At 39.5% G+C, this 17,641-nt stretch overlaps 1 protein-coding gene across 4 annotated transcripts in view; it reads right to left on the bottom strand.

Annotated features, from left to right (window-relative positions):
• Nucleotides 1–11,322: 11,322 nt before the first annotated feature.
• LOC114647101 (rho GTPase-activating protein 22-like) overlaps nucleotides 11,323–17,641 on the bottom strand; it is a 245,640-nt gene continuing 239,321 nt past the window's right edge. For 3 of the 4 annotated variants that reach the window (XM_051923800.1, XM_028795628.2, XM_028795629.2), the window contains one exon: nucleotides 11,324–12,162. In XM_051923800.1, coding sequence (XP_051779760.1) covers nucleotides 11,940–12,162 — 223 coding nt within the window. In that variant the 3' untranslated portion in view covers nucleotides 11,324–11,939. Of the gene's footprint in view, nucleotides 12,163–17,641 lie in introns of all 4 variants that reach the window. The other variant, XM_028795627.2, reaches the window with a different exon arrangement.

Below are 17,641 nucleotides of genomic sequence, written 5' to 3'. Positions count from 1 at the left end.
CAATAAATGGCACTGACTTTGTGGAGTCTCACAACTAAAACAGCAGATCAAATCAATCACCCTGTTGGGAAGACCACAATAGTATTTCTTCAGAGGAAAAAGTGGGTGCAGGTTATTAGGGGACTTGTAAAGATTTGAGCTTTCCAAAGTACAGTTAGGTTCATTATAACAAAATGAGGGAAAAAAGCAGACACAAACCAGACAATCAAGATCAGACTGTCCTAATAAATTAAGCAACTGGGGAAGAAGGGCAGTCAAGGAAATAGCCCAAGAGGCCAGCTAGAACACTGACCAAGTTGATGAGTACTTGGGGTTAAATGGGAGAAACAGTCCACACAGCACATCAGATTCACCCCCAAAGTGGAATTCACAAGAAGGAAGCCACTTCTGAAAATAGCCATTGCTGTTGTGCCTGGAGTTTTGGAAGAAAACATTTTATTCTAATGAGACTATGGTTGATCCCTGTGGACTGAAAGCAAAGCAACCTGTTTGGCACAATAACAATGCAGTAGAAGAAACTTGTAACATCATCCATGCCATAAAGCATAGTGGTGAAAGCATCATGTTCTAAATTTTCTTTTTAGCAGTAGTAACTGGAAAGCTTATGGCCCTGAAGAGCAACATGGACTGTAGCAAAATACAGCCAAGTCTTGAAGAGAGATTGTTTCAATTAGCCAGACGTCTCCAGAGTAGAAAACAGTTTTCTAGTAGGCCATTGACCCAAAGCATACAGTAAAAGCAACTTTCTTGAGTACTTTCTTCTAAAACTGTATGTCCCACCGGGAGGAAACTCCTCCATATGTAACACTTATTTATTGGCATGCATTGATATCATCAGGTCAGTTAGGCACATCACCAGAGAAAGAGGGGTATTAGATTCAAGTCAAGTGATGTTTGACCGAGATAAGAGCCGTTTTATTCGCCAGCCTAGTCAGTCGAGCACAGTTCAGACCCAGATAAGGTCAAGACAAGAGCATTTATTTCAGTGGTGCAGGACTAAACCTGCAGCAGGGTGATTGACAGGCAGGGGACAGTTGTTTCTGCTTTAACAGGAAAAGCCAGCTTTCCCTCAGTGGTGGTGTGTTGTTTTGTTTTTTTTATAAGAGAAAGCAGGCAAAGAATTTTTTTCAGTAAAATTGAAAGTTGACTACTTGGAGCCTGTTGAAAAAGGAATTTTTATTTTTATTTCTTTTATATGGTGATTATAGTTGTAATTTTCTGTTTTTTAAACGCTCATTCTTTTTTTTTCTCTTATTATTGAAGTATTTGTTTGCAGTTTTGACATTGCATTTATGGACATAGATTTTTTTTTTTTCTCAATAGATAACCCCTTTTTACTTGTACCTGCTGTGTTTGGCTCCTTTATTGTCACGTTGACACTCCCGGTCTTGATATTTCATGTCCCTGAGTTCCTGCCTTAACACTGTTTCATTTTATTGTACTGGAAATAACTTTAATTTGTAATATTGTAACTGTAGCTGCATTTGTCTATAGTTACCAAAACATCTGCAGTTTCTACCTTCTAATGAGGTTTGGACAGTGAATGTGAATCACCAACATGTATGCAGATAGTTCAGGTACCCTTGTTTTAAAAGTTTAAAAAATAGTAGCAAAACAGTTTACACAAAAGTAAAGAGAAAAAAAAAGAGAAAAGTTCTCATATTGGATATTTCTGTTCAAGTCTTGTATATCATACGTTTGCTTTTTGTTTCTCTTAAAAGTTCTCCATATACACAGCCATATGTTCATATGTCAAACATGCAGATGTGACACATGAACAGTCAGAAAACTGTTTGTTGTCATTTCTCTGGTGAAAATATGGCAAATCAAATAGTTGTTTCTACCTACCTAAAGACCGCCTAAAATTATATTACTGGAATTCAGTTAAAGCTGAGCACTAAGGAAGTTCCATTACAAGTTAGCTTTAGGCAGTAAACAGAATCATCCATTGTGTAGCTATGAGAAACTCTCATTCTAAACAAATTAAGCATTCACTGATGCTATTTAACATTTACATTAACCATTCTAAGATTGGCAGTTGCAGTAACTATACCGACAAGCTGCATCAGCCTGGAATTAGTCGCCCATTGTATGAGCTGGTATTCTGTCACCAGCAGCAGGGACGCCTATTAAAAGGAGGAGCCCGCAACAGTGAGCAGTCCTTTTAAGCATAGTGAGCCACCTCAAAATAAAAAACATGTAAAGAGCAAGAGAAAATATTATGGCATTTGGCATCCTGCTACAGTGGTGTTGGGAGACCTACCGTCTGACTTAGCAAAGCGCCCAAAGCTGTAGCCCTATCAGTGGACTTACTTGGTTTCACTGGTTGTGCTGGAGAGAATTGAGACCGAGATCCAGACTCATTCTATTGTATTACACATAATTTATTAACTTGTTTGTTTTGATTTCATTGTATGTGTGGATTACTTGGGTTGTTACTGACATCTGGTGTAAATTTCATGTCAGTGGCCTCATTCGAGATAGTATTTACTAAGAAAAACGTTGGCATGTGCAATACTTATTTTCCCCACTGTACTTAACGCTACATGACATGTGAGTTTGAGTTTGCTGCTGCTGCTGCTGCTACTACGCAAGAAGTGTACTGACTATACTTGTGTATGTATTTTAAGTAAATCTGGTGGATTCCACCAGGTGGCAGAACAAGAAATCATCACAGTGAGAAAATATCCAGTTTCACTGTATTGCGAGTTTGAGGGAAGAAGGTTGTTAAAATTAAAAATTCTTTCCACTCTGATGCTCTTGTGAAGGTGTAGGAAAAAAAAAGATGGCAACAGTGACACAGAATGCCAAGACAGTATGTGAGACCTTCAAATGTGTCACATCATTACGATGGGGAATGTGCAAAATAGGTAATACATATCTGAGAAATGGATGAAGTAATGTACCAGAAAGACATTTGCATGTCAACATTTAAGTTTGATGTGCTTCACCGCATCAAACCATTCATCAAACATCGCAGCACGCAGATTAATCCTGTTGGAGAACCACTTGACCAGAGTTTAAATATTGCATCATACAAGGTCCCAACATCATTGCTTACCACAGACTATACCCAAATGGCCTTTGTGTGCAACAGTCGGAACAAGTGCTTTGAGAGAGTCCTTGAAACTACAGTGCCAAGGCAATGAACCATGCAACTGTCATTCCAGCAAGTTAAGTTCATCCTTGACACAATGGATTGGTATCATTTCAGGTGGTACTTGAGGGGGCCCACCCCTGCCCGATTAAAGTCCAGAGTTGATTGAGCACAGAATCTTGCTCCAAGGCACACAGCAGCTCTTGGAGTGACACTGGCCTACAGAGGTGTGTGAAAAAGCTGAACAAGTTCAGGCTCAGAATAATCAGAGCAGGGTGTCATGGCTGGATGACCTGTAGACCCAAACAGGTAGGTCAGCCAACACATTGTGGCACCCAGCAGTATACTGAAGCTTAAAATTGTACTGCTAGAGACCCAGTAAATGTAGATAGTATGTAATTATACCTAAAAATGGAGCAACCTGTGCTACTGAAGTGGGATCTGTAATTCTCTCAATGTTAGACTGGAATGGGTTAAACAATCTGCAGACAGTCAGAAACCAACAAACTCAATTGAAGATGCAGAAAACATACACTTACCCCCCACTAAGAGTGAGATTATGTCTGGCCAGTGCTGAAAACACTCTGTTGAGACGCTCATCATGAGTAAAGGATGTGGGACCATGAACAACTATATCATTAATGTAAAGGAGAACCCCTGGAATTCCTGCAAAGATGGACAGCATCATCTATTGAAAACAACTCGGGCCTGAACTAAGTCCAAGTGACATCCTAGTACAAAGGCAGTCAGGTCTGAACTGCTGGCGTGGAGTAGATCCTGCAGATATCCCTGATGGATACCTAATTTTGTAAAATTACTTGAGCTATAAAATTAAATAGCTTCTCTGATTGTGGCAGAAGGTGTTTTTCAGAGGTGACTGCCTTTTTTATTGCCACTAGATCTACACAGATTTGTAGATCCCCTGAGTTTTTTTTTTTTTTTTTTTAAACAACCAAGGTGTGGCAATGCGCTGTATCAACGCGTACTCCTTACCTCTCTCTTTCTCTCAAGTTGGAAATCCATGGAGCACAATTTATAGATTCTATAATTCCAGCCTGTAGCTGTTATTGCAGCTCAGCAGATGCTACTTCACGGAAAGCCAGTGGGATGTGGCGTGTTGGCTGGATAACGGGACGAACAAGCAGGATCCAGAAGAAGCTGGTGATGGAAGTAAGAGAGACAGCCATGTCCAACAAAAAGTGATGGCTACTTCTGTTGCCAAGGGGAGTGAGCAGACATTAGGAATTACAAATCCACCAGTGTCAACAAGGGTAAAACCAAGGCTCTTAAAAACATTCACTCACAAGAGGTGGGCACCATGGCGGGAGACAGGAAATGTAAGGTTAGGAAGAAACTAAGACAGCTCAACTGAACCTGCAATGTCAATCTTTTAAGTTGTTATATCCAAAGAGAGTGGTGACTGGAACAGATAACCAGAGATTGTAGAAAATTGTATTCTTAAAATTGGTAATTTGTACGTATTAGAAAAGTATTCTATGCACATGAGACAAGTAGATATATTTTACTAAGCAGTTGATTTTGCGACTTCTCTCATTGCGCTAAGTATCACAGTTCGCTTGCGGTACCGATTTATTTGCGTGCATCTGAGAGACACGCAGTGGGCCAAGTGGAGGCGGTGCAGGGCCCCCCTCACTCACACACCAGCCTTGGGCCGTATCTTGCATCCACTTAGGTAGCGAATTAGAGAACTATTTAATGGATTTTCTATAATTTGCTTAAACATTCTGGTTGATTTTGTAAGTTCTCTCCTTGTGATATCTTAGTTCACTTGCAGGAACGATATATTCGCGCTAATCTGAGACAGAGGCTGCAGGCCGAGGGGAGGAGGAAGCGTAATGTCAGGAGTATGGAGGTGGGCAGGGCCCTTCTCACCCACGTGCTATCCTCCATTTAAGTCGGTCTACCTGTTGCCACGTTTTGAAGTGTACTTTGCCTCCGTTTAGCTATCAATACCTGTTTATTTATTGATTTTTAAAGTTTGTCCTGTTTCACTACTACGTGGGCAGAGCTATGGGGGGTGGCTAGTTTTGTATAAGCCTCAAACCACCAATAGTTCATAAGCCAAAGGTCTGACGTGCTAGACAGCCGAAAGGATTAGCCCCCTTGCTTAGAGAGGGAATGTGAACTCCTTGGTTGTAAATTATGGTAGCAAGCGATGAGATAGTAGGGGGAGAGAACAGTCCTTATCAAACAGGTAAGATAGACAGAGACGGAACTGACATCCCCTCAACTAAGAGTTATTGGTGGAATTAATTAGAGGCAGGACTAGAGCAGTTGAATGCTAGAAGTCAGATGAATAAGAATACTGGCTTAAATGATAAGAATTGTAATAAAAGTCAAAGGTGCCGCTGGCTGGTCACTCATTGTTCCATCTGAGTTGAGACTGTATGTGTGCCATACAATAAAGCCTGATTCTGCGGCCTGTCCTGAGACTCCGAGTGCTTTCGTTGGGGCTGAGGGTGCCCCTGCTATGTCTGACAGCTTCAACAAGATCTTTGCCACAGGCTTTGATGATGCTGGAGCGGAATGGCAAACCTTCATGAAGTGCTTGGCTTTTTTGCAGCTCTGGCATATCTGGCCATGGGCAGGACTGCTCTGTGCTCCTGTAGTGAGGGATTTAGAGCCACAGTTTCCGCAAACGTGTTTGATTCTTTGAGAAAGTTGCCACGTAAGATGTAAGCTTGGATTCTCATTGCAACTGTCTGTGAATCCTCTGCTCAATGCAGCATTTACGAGGAAGCAGGACATGTGTCGAGTTTGGCAGTGAACTCAGCTAGAGACTTGATCTGAAATGTAATGTGGATAACCCATGATAGGGTTAAATCATTTGATTCTAGCAAGAACAATTTAGATAAAAATATTTTGATAATTAGTTTAAGTGAAAAGTGTGGAATTGTAAGTCTAGAGTTTTAGGAATGCTGCTGTGTAAGGTATTGCTTGGATTCAATCACGTGTATAAGGATAACTGCAAGCATAAAGCATGTATTCACTGTTTATGGTTGCAGAAGCACGCTTCCTACAATCCTCCAATTCTAAGTTATACAAGCACACCTCGCTATAGCCTCCCAGTTCAAGCATAAGTTAATTTATGAATTAAAGTGCCGAATTTCAAGAGACAGGATTTTGTTCTCGAGTCCCAGTAGAAGGCAAAATGACCTTGTGGATTACATTACACCCAGGTATAAATATATATAAGGTTAGAAAGATCAGAATGAGAAAAAGGGCAAACCAAGAGCGCTTTGAGTCACTGCGGAGAATTCCAGCAGCTGTGAGGCCAGGACACTAACACACATATTGGATGTGTTGCAGATCTTCACCTGCTTTAAAAAACTACAAGACAATCAAAGTTGTATGGTGTGAGTTGCCCCATTCTACTTACTTTCATTTATGGCAACTAGCTGTTTGCATAATGTATTAAGATTAAAAGTGATCAAGCCCATTTCCCTGCTTTGCACGTTTCCTCTATACGACTGCAAAGGTCTTAGAACTGAGTTTCCTTTCTCTGTTAGGTCAACCAGACATGAAGGAGGACGCTTCTGACAAGAACACTGCAGTAACAGTCATACTGTATCTGGGTGAAGGCTAACAGAAATACTGAACAGAAGGCAGTGGGTGCAGATGCATTGCAGTTGTGAACTATGCATCACCAAAAAGCTGTAAGTATAAGAGCGGGCAAACAAAAGTAGCAATAGCTATGACACATAACTCTTAGGAAAATGACAAATGAACAGTTAAGAAAGATTAGTGTTTTATTGTGGAAAGGCCTTGGGTCAGCCTTGCCTAAAATATAAATCCATTTTTAAATGCATTTCCTAATAATGACTTCAACAAGTAGAGCAGACATCAGGGCAAACAGCACTAAATGTTGAAAGACTGCAACCCATTCAGTGTCAGACCCACTAGAGTGCGCTGGTTATCAGGAAATAATGGCTTCAATAATCAGAACACCCGGAAAAGTGGAATACATAATAATGCTGAAAATCTTAAAAAAGAAGAAAATATTAAATGATCTCAGTGCAACATACAGAAACACTGGGTGGACTCCAATAAAAAAAAATGACCACATTTGTGGATTGACACCAAAAGCACAGAAACTGGGCAAATAAGAGCTTGCTTAATTAAAACGGGAGTCCAATTAAAAGTGGGACTTGGCTGGGACAGAAATGGTCAGCCACAGAGGTCCCAAGTCCTAAGTTGGGTGCCGCTGCTTCAGCAGATGATGCTGTTGGCTACGTTCTTCCAAATGGGTTCCTCTAGGAATCTGGAGGACACAGTCCCACATTGGATCACGAGATCCTTCAACTTCTCGGCCTTGAATTGGATACCCTGCCTCTTTATTTTAGAAGACTCTGACAGGTTTGTGATTGGACTGAATCTTGCATGCGAATTCTACTCCTGCAAGTTTTACTTACTTTAAGGAATAAAAAATGCAAAAAACAAATATGGTAGAGCAAGATGATAGTCATCTTTGGCAGTGTTATTTTGGACTTAAACTGTTGTGGGAATCACTTGTTAAATACTCTCATTGTACAGAACTGTGCATGGGCTCCCTAATGTACTTTCAACCCCTCTGTTAATTTTGAAAGAACAGATAGGTGTGCAATGGAAATGGAGGCCCACCCTTTTCTTGTGTTTTAAAGGTCCATTGCAATTTGCTTTTATAGTGGCAATTGGAAAAGCTTGAAAATAAAGTATCAGCTGGCTAGTCAGAGACGTAATGCATTTCTCAAGGATAAGAGAAAGCTCAGCTAACTTGCTGACTCTCTCAGTTCATTTTGAATGCACAGAAACATAGAAGGGAAGAAAAAAATCTAATTAGTTGATGCACGCAATTAAAAAACTGGAGATGATTAAGAGGCTGGATCCATTAAAAGTCTTAAAGTGCTGCGGCCATACAAATTTCACCTGAAGGGAAAGCTGAGCAAAACATTTATTAGTAGATTTACAGAAAATCAACAGTTCCTTGAAGAGCTGAAATCTTTATAGGACAGTGCAGTGGCATTGGTTAATGTTCTACCGCAGGGCAGCCAAAGGCTTGTTCTAATTGTAATACTCATAAAATCCACTAGAGGTCAATATTCATGATCCATTTTTTGAGCAATCATAAAATGGTTAGAATGAGACATATAAATTCTGAAAATGGAGCAGGATACATTAGACGTGGTATAGGTAAGCCCACCTAAAGACCATGTTGGGTCTGGGAGAATCTTGTCATTCTATTTCAGAGTTACTCTAGGAAACCAATAAAGTAAGCCACTCATTTTTTAATCCAAGCTCATGTCTGCTTTCATACTTTAGGCTCATTCAGACTTTAAACTTCTGCGTAACGCGGGTAATCTACAGCACACCATAAAATCATACGATGGTGCTTTTATAAAAAATGTGACATGTTCCATATTTTGCAGATGTAGACGCACTAACAATTACCATCATGCATATTTGCCAAAGGAAAACACAGAGTGCAAGAAGCCCGGCCCTTGCCCTTCCCTAACACTCAAACCCTTTCCTGTTTCAGATGAGGCTGAGTTCATGCACACAGTCTCCCGGAGTATTTCTGCCTTGAATGCATTTTTAGGTAAGCATCAGAACTGGTAAAGTGGGCACCATTCTACCAGTACTCCCATAACACTTGCCACATGGCTCAATGTAATGTCTGCCTCTTAAAGGAAATGACTCCACCGATTCTCCCCAAACTGGAGACTTTTATTTAAACACACAATTTCAGGTAGGATGTATGCAGAGTTAGGAAAGCTCACGTACCTGTGCATGCCAAAGTGAGTAAAAATGTGTTGTCACACACAAAAAACATGTGGAAAATTCACCTGTATTATTGTGCGTCTACATACGTATGCATAATTGTTAATCAGGCTTATCATACAGAACCAGCATTAGTCATACTTGCAGACCTAAAATTACAATATGTCACATACTCCAAAGTATTGAGTCAGGTCCTGAGAAAGTTTCACATTAAGCCAGAATCGCTTCATGCATGACAGATCTGTTCCCTTGTCAGCTTCCTTACTGACTACTGTGTAGGCATACCCCTGTTTAAACTTTGACATGTAGCCTAAATGTAATGCTCACATTTATAAAGAAGTTGAAAAAGAAAAGTTCTTAAAGGCTTTCATTATTTTTGTCCATCCATCCATTATCCAACCCGCTGAATCCGAACACAGGGTCACGGGGGTCTGCTGGAGCCAATCCCAGCCAACACAGGGCACAAGGCAGGAACCAATCCTGGGCAGGGTGCCAACCCACCGCAGGACACACACAAACACACCCACACACCAAGCACACACTAGGGCCAATTTAGAATCACCAATCCACCTAACCTGCATGTCTTTGGACTGTGGGAGAAAACCAGAGCGCCCGGAGGAAACCCATGCAGACACGGGGAGAACATGCAAACTCCACGCAGGGAGGACCCGGGAAGTGTCCCCAGGTCTCCCAACTGCGAGGCAGCAGCGCTACCCACTGCGCCACCATGCCGCCCTTCATTATTTTTGTGCCCCATCTTATTCTTTGACCACCCACTGCCCCTTGAAGTACCAAAATTGGATCCCAAATTTTAGTTAAGGTAACTGCAGCAAAGCAAATAACAAAATGGTTCACATACACTCACTGAGCAAATTATTAGGATCCCCTGTATACAGTTATCTCATCAGCCAATCATGTGGTAGCAGCGCAATGCATAAAATCATACAGATACAGGACAGGAGCTTCAGTTAATCTTTACATCAAGCCATCAGAATTGGGGAAAATGTGCCTTCAGTGTTTTTGACTGCGGCATGATTGTTGTTGCATTTCCTTAACTGCTAATCTCCAGGGATTTCCTCGTATAACAGACACTAGAGTTGACTCCGATTGGTGCAAAAACAGAAACCATCCAGTGAGTGAGTGGCAGTTCTGTGGGCGGAAAGGCCTTATTGATGACAGAGCATAAGAGAATGGCTGCACTGGATTGAGCTGAAAGAAAGGCTATAGTAACCTTATTATATAGTAAAAGGCTACAGTAACCATATAACAACTCTGTATAACAGCAGGAGATCATGTTAGGTTCCTCTTCTATAAGCCAAGCACAGAAAGATGACGCTGCAGCTGGCACAAGCTCGCCAAAACTGGACAACTGAAGACTGGAAAAATGTTGAATCCCAATTTCTGCTGAAGCACACAGAGGGGAGGGTCAGAATTTGGCACCAGCAGCATGAATCCTTGCAACCAAACTGTCTTGTGTCAATAGTCCAGATTGGTAGTGGTGGTGGTTTAATGGTGTTGGAAATGTTTTCTTGGAACACTTTGGACCCATTAATACAAATCAAGTACTGTAATCATTACTTGAACACAAGTATTGTTGCTGAACATAATTTACCCATCTTCTAATGGCTACTTCCAGTATGATAATGTACCATGTCACCAAGCAAAAACCATCTCAACATGGTTTCAGGAGCATGATAATGAGTTCAATGATCCTCATTGACCTCCCAGTCACCGGATCTGAATCCAGTAGTACACCTTTGGGATGTGGCAGAACGGGAGATTTGCAGCATGCGTGTGCAAGTGACAAATCTGCAAAAATTCTGTCCTGCAATCATGTCACCATGGACCAGAATCTCAAAGAAGTGTTTCAGCATCTTGTGGAATCCATGCCAGGAAGAACTGAGACTGTTTTGAGAACAAAAAGTGGCCCTACCTAGTATTAGTACAATGGCCCTAACAGCTCGTTTCAGGAAGGATCCTGGTTTGGATCAGCTCACAGAGTTAGGGAAAATGAGTGAAGATGATAAAGCCTCAGACCCCAAGTGAGCAGTGCAAGCCAGAGTTGGTGGCATGAATGTGCAGGCAGTGGACGTGGCAGAGAAAAGATCATTGGAGCTGCATGGCAGGAACTGGGGATGATTAGATAAGAGAGCAGAAGTGTTAGAGGACAATTGAGGAAGAAGATGGCCTCTAGTAAACCTTGCATGAGTGTGCAAGAGAAATACAATGAGTTTCATGATTTGTAAGCTACCAGCACCAATGATTATGAAAAAGGAAAATCATAATAATTAAGCCCAGTGAGTCAAAATCCCATCCAACTAGTCACTCTTATGCAGTCTGCAAAACATTTAATTAATTAAACATTATAATGGATTAAAACAAAGAAGGTGTGGTTAAAAAATATATCCTTACGGCGGTTTAACAATGAGTGAAACCATTTTTGAATGATTCTCAGCCGACAAAAGATTTTTTGACACTGGCTTTATTTGAGCAAAACAAGTGTGTATCACAATCTTACCCAGGTACTTACAGAAATACATGATATCATTGCATAGAATTACACATTTCTCTGAATCTGGTCACCAAAATATAATTGCCATTTTCTTTCCTTTGCCGAAGACAACAGCAAATGTCCATACTGTCATAAAATCACATTGTAAACATAAATCTGGATATGCAAGTCATTAATTCAATAAAAATGTAACTGAGCTGAACAAACTGTAAATGAAGGCCTCCTGGTCATTGTTGTGTATGTTTACCAGCATTGTCAAATGGTATTCATTCACGATTGTAGACCCATCCTATCCAATATTGTGCATAAGATAAGGGTCATATGATTTTCTTTGGGACAAAAAACATTTTGCTAAAGTTCAGGTATTCTTTTAAAAACAAACAAAAACAACTCAGTGCTTGAGTTACAGCTCTTGTGAACCAGAACATTCATCACTGCCTCAAAAGCAGTTCCACCTGACGTGAAAATACTTCAGAACACTCATGATACATGAGCACTGTCCAACTTACAAACTGCCGTCCGACATCCAGCACCAGAATCTTTCATGTGGTTTTATATTTTTGTTGTCCTGCTGCCCAAAGTCAAGTCTCCCAGAGTAGAAAAAAACTCTTCCATTTCCTTCTGCAGTAGCTGATTCCTCTTCTCCGCATCCTCACGAGCTCGATCCGAGTTTCTCAGCTTGATTTCAAGCATTGCATACTTCTTTCTCTCTTGGTCCAGCTCCTCTTCCAACCTGTTCACTTGTGCACACATTTCTGCACTCGACTCTTCCAGCCTTTAAAACAACAGCAAAAGATGGAGGGTGAAAGATACATTTTACACAACAAGTGTGTCTACATCAGTACCCATTGCATGTTTTTCTAAAGATAAAGTACATAGTATGATAAGAAAGAGGTTTTGTTATTTAGGAAAGTCCATAAATCTTCAGCAACATTTGTAATGTTCAATTCTCAAGCAATTATGAGTAGCCTTATCTAAAACTGCACATTAAATGAAATTTAATTTGTTACAAATAATTGCAGACGCAGGACAATACATAGTGAAATACTTTGTTGCCAGATTCCAAGACTGTGCATTAGAAGAATATATGATAAAAGATAATAAACAATAAAAATCAATATGTACAATGACAGATAAAAATATAAAAGAATTTACAACAGGGCACCATGCGGCGCTAGGCGCTGTCAGCATTTAGGAATCGGATGGACTGTGGCCAGAAGTTCCTCCTCCGTCTCTGAACTGATCTTCAGCCAGCTGTGCCAGTTCTCTGACAGACAAAAGGCTATTGTTGGTATGGCTGGTATCACTGATAATGTTCTTTGCCTTGGTCTGGCATCCCTTAATATGAATGTACTGGAAGTTGGAGAGTGCGTACCCAGTGATGGGTTCAGTCAAATTTATTGTTTTTTGTCTTCTTCATTAATGCACAGTCCTGGAGCTAAGCATCTAAGCATGTCACTAAATATTGAACTGTGTGTATAACTGTATGTGGCAAATAAAATTAGATTTTGACATAATTATTACACTTATCTTCTAATTGTTAAGTGAGATTTATTAAAAGACACACGAACAGAGTACCAACAGAATAGTGAGGAGGCTGCATAAATGCGTTAAGCTAAGCAAAACTGCCATTTTCTCAATAAACAAGCTGCATTAGAGTAAAATGTGACAAAAGTGTGAGATATCAGTCCCAGTCCCCAGTTACTTTGCTCCCTCGGGGCATTGAGTATTGAGCCTTGCATACTGTGGATCACTCTTAGGATTTTTCCCTGACTTTACAGACGTTTGTTCTTATGCTTAGGCAATGTTTTTTGGACACACTTCTGGCATCATTTCACATTGCAATAAAATTAGTACAGAGCATTTGAGTGTTGATCAAATTAAGCAGAAAAGATGCAGACATTGTCAAAAGTATTGCCAGCGTCTCATTTTCATGCTGTGTTTTAACTGTCTGTGCTTTTAATGTTCTTTATGGTTTGTGCAACGGGACACATTCAAACAGTGGGATACTTCTGGACTCCCCGTTTCTTAAACTTTCAACTATTTAAATGTGTCTAGGTGGCTTGTGAGAAAAAAGAAAAAAAAATAGCAATACCGTATATGATTTCCATTTATAAAAAATGCCTTTACTGACTTTATTATTGTGTTATTTTCCAAATCTGATAATGGTGTACATGAAACCATTTTTAACAATGACACTTATTCCTGTAACCTTGAATTTGATTAAGTGGTTTGTGAATATTGTGTTAAGTTAATGGTGTGATCTCCTCCAACATTAGCTTTAAGATACGACTCTGTAGGCAGCCATGATGTTCAATCTGCATTCGGTGTGTTACAGCGGCCTGCGTATTCACTCTCCTATAAACTGCTTATATCTGTTATTCTTTCATGTACAATGCTAATTCACCATACTTTGTATATGTGACAATTATCACCCTATAAATCTGTAATTTATTTATTATTATTTTCATTATGTAACATTTTTATGTTACATTGCTTTGCGTCAATATACTCTCATTTGTTTCCATTATTATGACTTAAAAATCTGTGACAAAGAACTTCTTGGACTCTTCTAGGAGAAACGCTGAGAAAGTTCTTTGTTCCCAGTAGAAGGGGCTGGTGCCCATAGTTAGACACAGATTGGTTTGTTGTACCAACACTATATTATCATTAAAGTTATAAATGGTGTTACCACTCCCTGGCATTGAGACCCCACCACCAATGAAACCCATAGAAGCTGGAACATATCAATTGTTCAACTCTTTAACACTGGGACTTTTTAAAAAGTGGCCATTTGCAACTTTCCACTCTCCAACCTTCTGCACGCTCTGACAGCACCAGGAGAAGACAACAGGCAGAGCACCGAGAGCTCCTTAGCTATCCACCACACTTATCTTTGTTGAATTTTTCAGGGTCTCAGCCCAGCCTGACTCTGGATTTGTATGCTGAACTATTCCTTCATACAAGCTGAATAGAAAATTATTATTTGTGTTGTGATTGGTTTTTGTTCTTGTGGTTATTGCATCATCATTGTGGCTCTGACATAACATTTTAAGCAGAACAAACTGTCCATAGATAGATAGATAGATATTTTTGTCACCAAGGAGAAACTTGCCTTTTTATAGAACTTCTTTAAATAGATAGATAGATAGATAGATAGATAGATAGATAGATAGATAGATAGATAGATAGATAGATAGATAGATAGATAGATAGATAGATAGATAGATAGATAGATAGATAGATAATGGCACTCAGTTTTAATTCTCTCCTTTGCTACGACCTCCAGGAGGTTGAGAGTATGTCCCATAACTGACCTGCCATTTTAATTAGCTTGTTGATTTAGTGGGCCTCTCTTGAAGTGATGCTACCAGCCCATCAAACCACAACATACAAAATCATACTGGCCATCACAGAGTTGTAGAAGATGTGAATGATGTCACTAGATGTGAAGGAATGCAGTCTCCTAGGAAAAAAGTGCCTGCACTGCCCTTTCTTATACTGTACTGTATAGTTCCTATATAGTTTATTTGTAATGCTATGAGACCAGTCCAACTTGTCATTGACATTGATCCCAAGTACTTTTAGGGGTGGAACAACTCTACATTCACTCCCTGAATAGTGACTGGACATAGAGGCTCTTTGGTGTGGCGAAAGTCAATAGCCGGTTTTGCTGATGTTAAGTTGCAGATATTTCTCTCCGCACCAAGAAACAAATTTCTCCACCTGACTCCTATACTCTGTCTCATCCTATTCGTTGAATATATACGGTTTCACTCTGAGTCAGTAAAGCTGCAAGTTTATCATTCCAGCTAGTCTCACAATCAGTGACTTATTTTCTCACTCTTCTTTTTAAATCAGCTTACATTTCTCGGTTTATATTGTGCAGTGCCCCGCTCCCCTGAACTGGATTAAGCAGGTTTAAAAATTATATGCTGTGGTTTGTTATTCAGAAGTCAGACGGGCACTATAGTGTGTGACAGATTTTGTAAGAAATTTAGAAAGACTTGTACTTTACAGTATGTGTTGCATCCTGCAGCCTTTAATGTATAAAAGTCATAAAGGTTTGTATTTAGTTTGTGTGTTGTCTGAGTCGGTTTTCTCCAGCTTCAGTTTCAGGCTAATTGGTGACTCTAAATTGGCCCACCATTAATGAGTATGCCCTGCAATGAACTGGCACCTGATCATCCACAAAAGGTTGTTTTTTGTTTTGTGCCAGCAGGCCTACACAGTGTAATGGAGTTTGTTGATTTTGTTAGGGTGCAAACAGAGTTAAGTTTCTTGTTTGTTTATTTAGTTGGTCAGTTTTTATTTAAACATAATTTTGGATGTTATATTAGTAGTTATGTTTTGTTCAGTGTATACAATATTTTCTTTATTTAATACTAGGAGGCTTTGCCCCCTGCTCGCTTCGCTTGCCAACCCCCATTTTTGTTTTTCCGGATACACACTTTTAAGATTTTTTTCTCTTTGAATTGTTGCAATTTCATTAGTTTCACTTTTATTTCTGAACTTCTGTAAAAGCAATATTTGGAATCTTTCGAGTCCCAATGTGCTGAATGTTTTTAATGAGGTCAGTGAGACATGTGTTTAATGACTTTGTACCATAATTCAGGATATGTTTCTCTGTTTGGAACTTCAGCACAGACAAAATGATCAACATCATCAGCTGTTAATTATTTTTTTTGCAAAGTAACCAATAAATGCATGTGAGGTAAACTCCGTTTTTGAAAATCTCTGACTTAAACTTCAACGTGTTACAATATTTACATACTTCTGACATACCTGTGTCCATATATTCGATCTCTATTTGCCTTTTCGTTATTTCTCCAAGTAATAATTTCTCTTTTGTTTGCGCTACTGCAATGTTTACTTTTTTTTTTTTGACACTCATTTTTTTCTGCTTTCATATTCTGTATCTTGCTCTGCATGTGTTTCACGCCTATATTTTTTTTGAGGCTTTTGAGTTCCAGTTTTCATTATCTCTAACCTGCTCTGCATGTGTTTGGCCCCTTTGTTTTGTAACCTCTTTATGACGTTTTACTTTGTTTTCTACTCTGTCTTTTATTTCTGACCTCGCTTTATCCTGCTTTTGTTTCAATGACACCTGGTCCGTGGTGATTTTTTTCCCTTTTTCGAGTAATAATTTCCGTTTGTTTGCACTACTGCGATCGTTACTTTCTTTTTTTTTATACTTTCTAATTTTCCTACTTTCATATTCTTTAACTTTCTTCACATGTGTATTGCATCAACTATTTTTTTTTTGAGCCTTTCGAATTCCACTGCTTTCATAATCTCTAACCTTCTCTGCATGTGTATAGCGCCAACATCCCGATTGGACGTGCTTTTTTTTTAATTCCAGTTGTTCCGGGCTGATAATTACTTTCCTTATTTTCTGAATTTGCACCTAGATTTTTTTTTTTGTGTCTCCAACGCTTTTGAGTCTCTTTTCTCCGCACTGCTTTCTTCTTTGCTTAGTCATCTACGTTTCATCTGTAACGTATTGTCCTTATACGCTTTATATGCGCTGAGAGCACTGGATCTGTGTGTGCTCAAAGCCAAAACATGACTCAGTGTGTTGATGCCCATGCTCTTATTTATTTGTAAGTAGGGCATGTCTTGCAAGAATCTCATGTTCTACCGTCATCGCAAGACGGTCCTGGGTCAATCTCTTGGCACAAAGTCTCATGTTTAAGGTCCCCACGAGACGCTCCGTGGCCAATCTCTCTAGTCTCGCGGGTCTTTTAAGTGTCTTCCGTGAATTTAATGTGAAGATCATGTCTCAACGCCCTACAGTTTCTCTGCAGGATTTTTTTTTATAATAGAGAGATGCTGTTATTTTCCTATTTTTCTATTTTGTCTTATGTTAAGTTTCTATTTAATGTTTTTTGTTATTTGCCTTGTCTCCTTTTTGTGGAACCCAAGGAGGCAGTGCCACCTAACGATGCAGCTGGGGGACTGGCCCAGCGAGTATTTAAGTAGCAGCTGAAATTCTTACTTTGGCTTCTGGATTGTTTTATTTGAGTTCCTGCATTACACATTTGATTTTGTTTGTTTATTTTTTGACCCCTGCACTGTCTTTTAAGACACTGATTCTTGGTTTGTGGTCTACTGGATTTGTTTCCTTTTAGGTTTGCCTTAGTGTCAAATCTATTTTTGCTCTATTTTCAATTCTGTTTTGTTTTTGGTATCTTTTGAATTCTTTCAAATAAATATTTAAATATTAAAAGATTTTTTTGTTTAGTCTTTAGTTT

The sequence above is a fragment of the Erpetoichthys calabaricus genome, chromosome 2 (assembly GCF_900747795.2).
Source record: "Erpetoichthys calabaricus chromosome 2, fErpCal1.3, whole genome shotgun sequence".
NCBI lineage: Eukaryota > Metazoa > Chordata > Cladistia > Polypteriformes > Polypteridae > Erpetoichthys > Erpetoichthys calabaricus.
The sequence above is the reverse complement of the archived record's forward strand: the minus strand, read 5'-3'. Positions and strand labels throughout refer to the sequence as shown.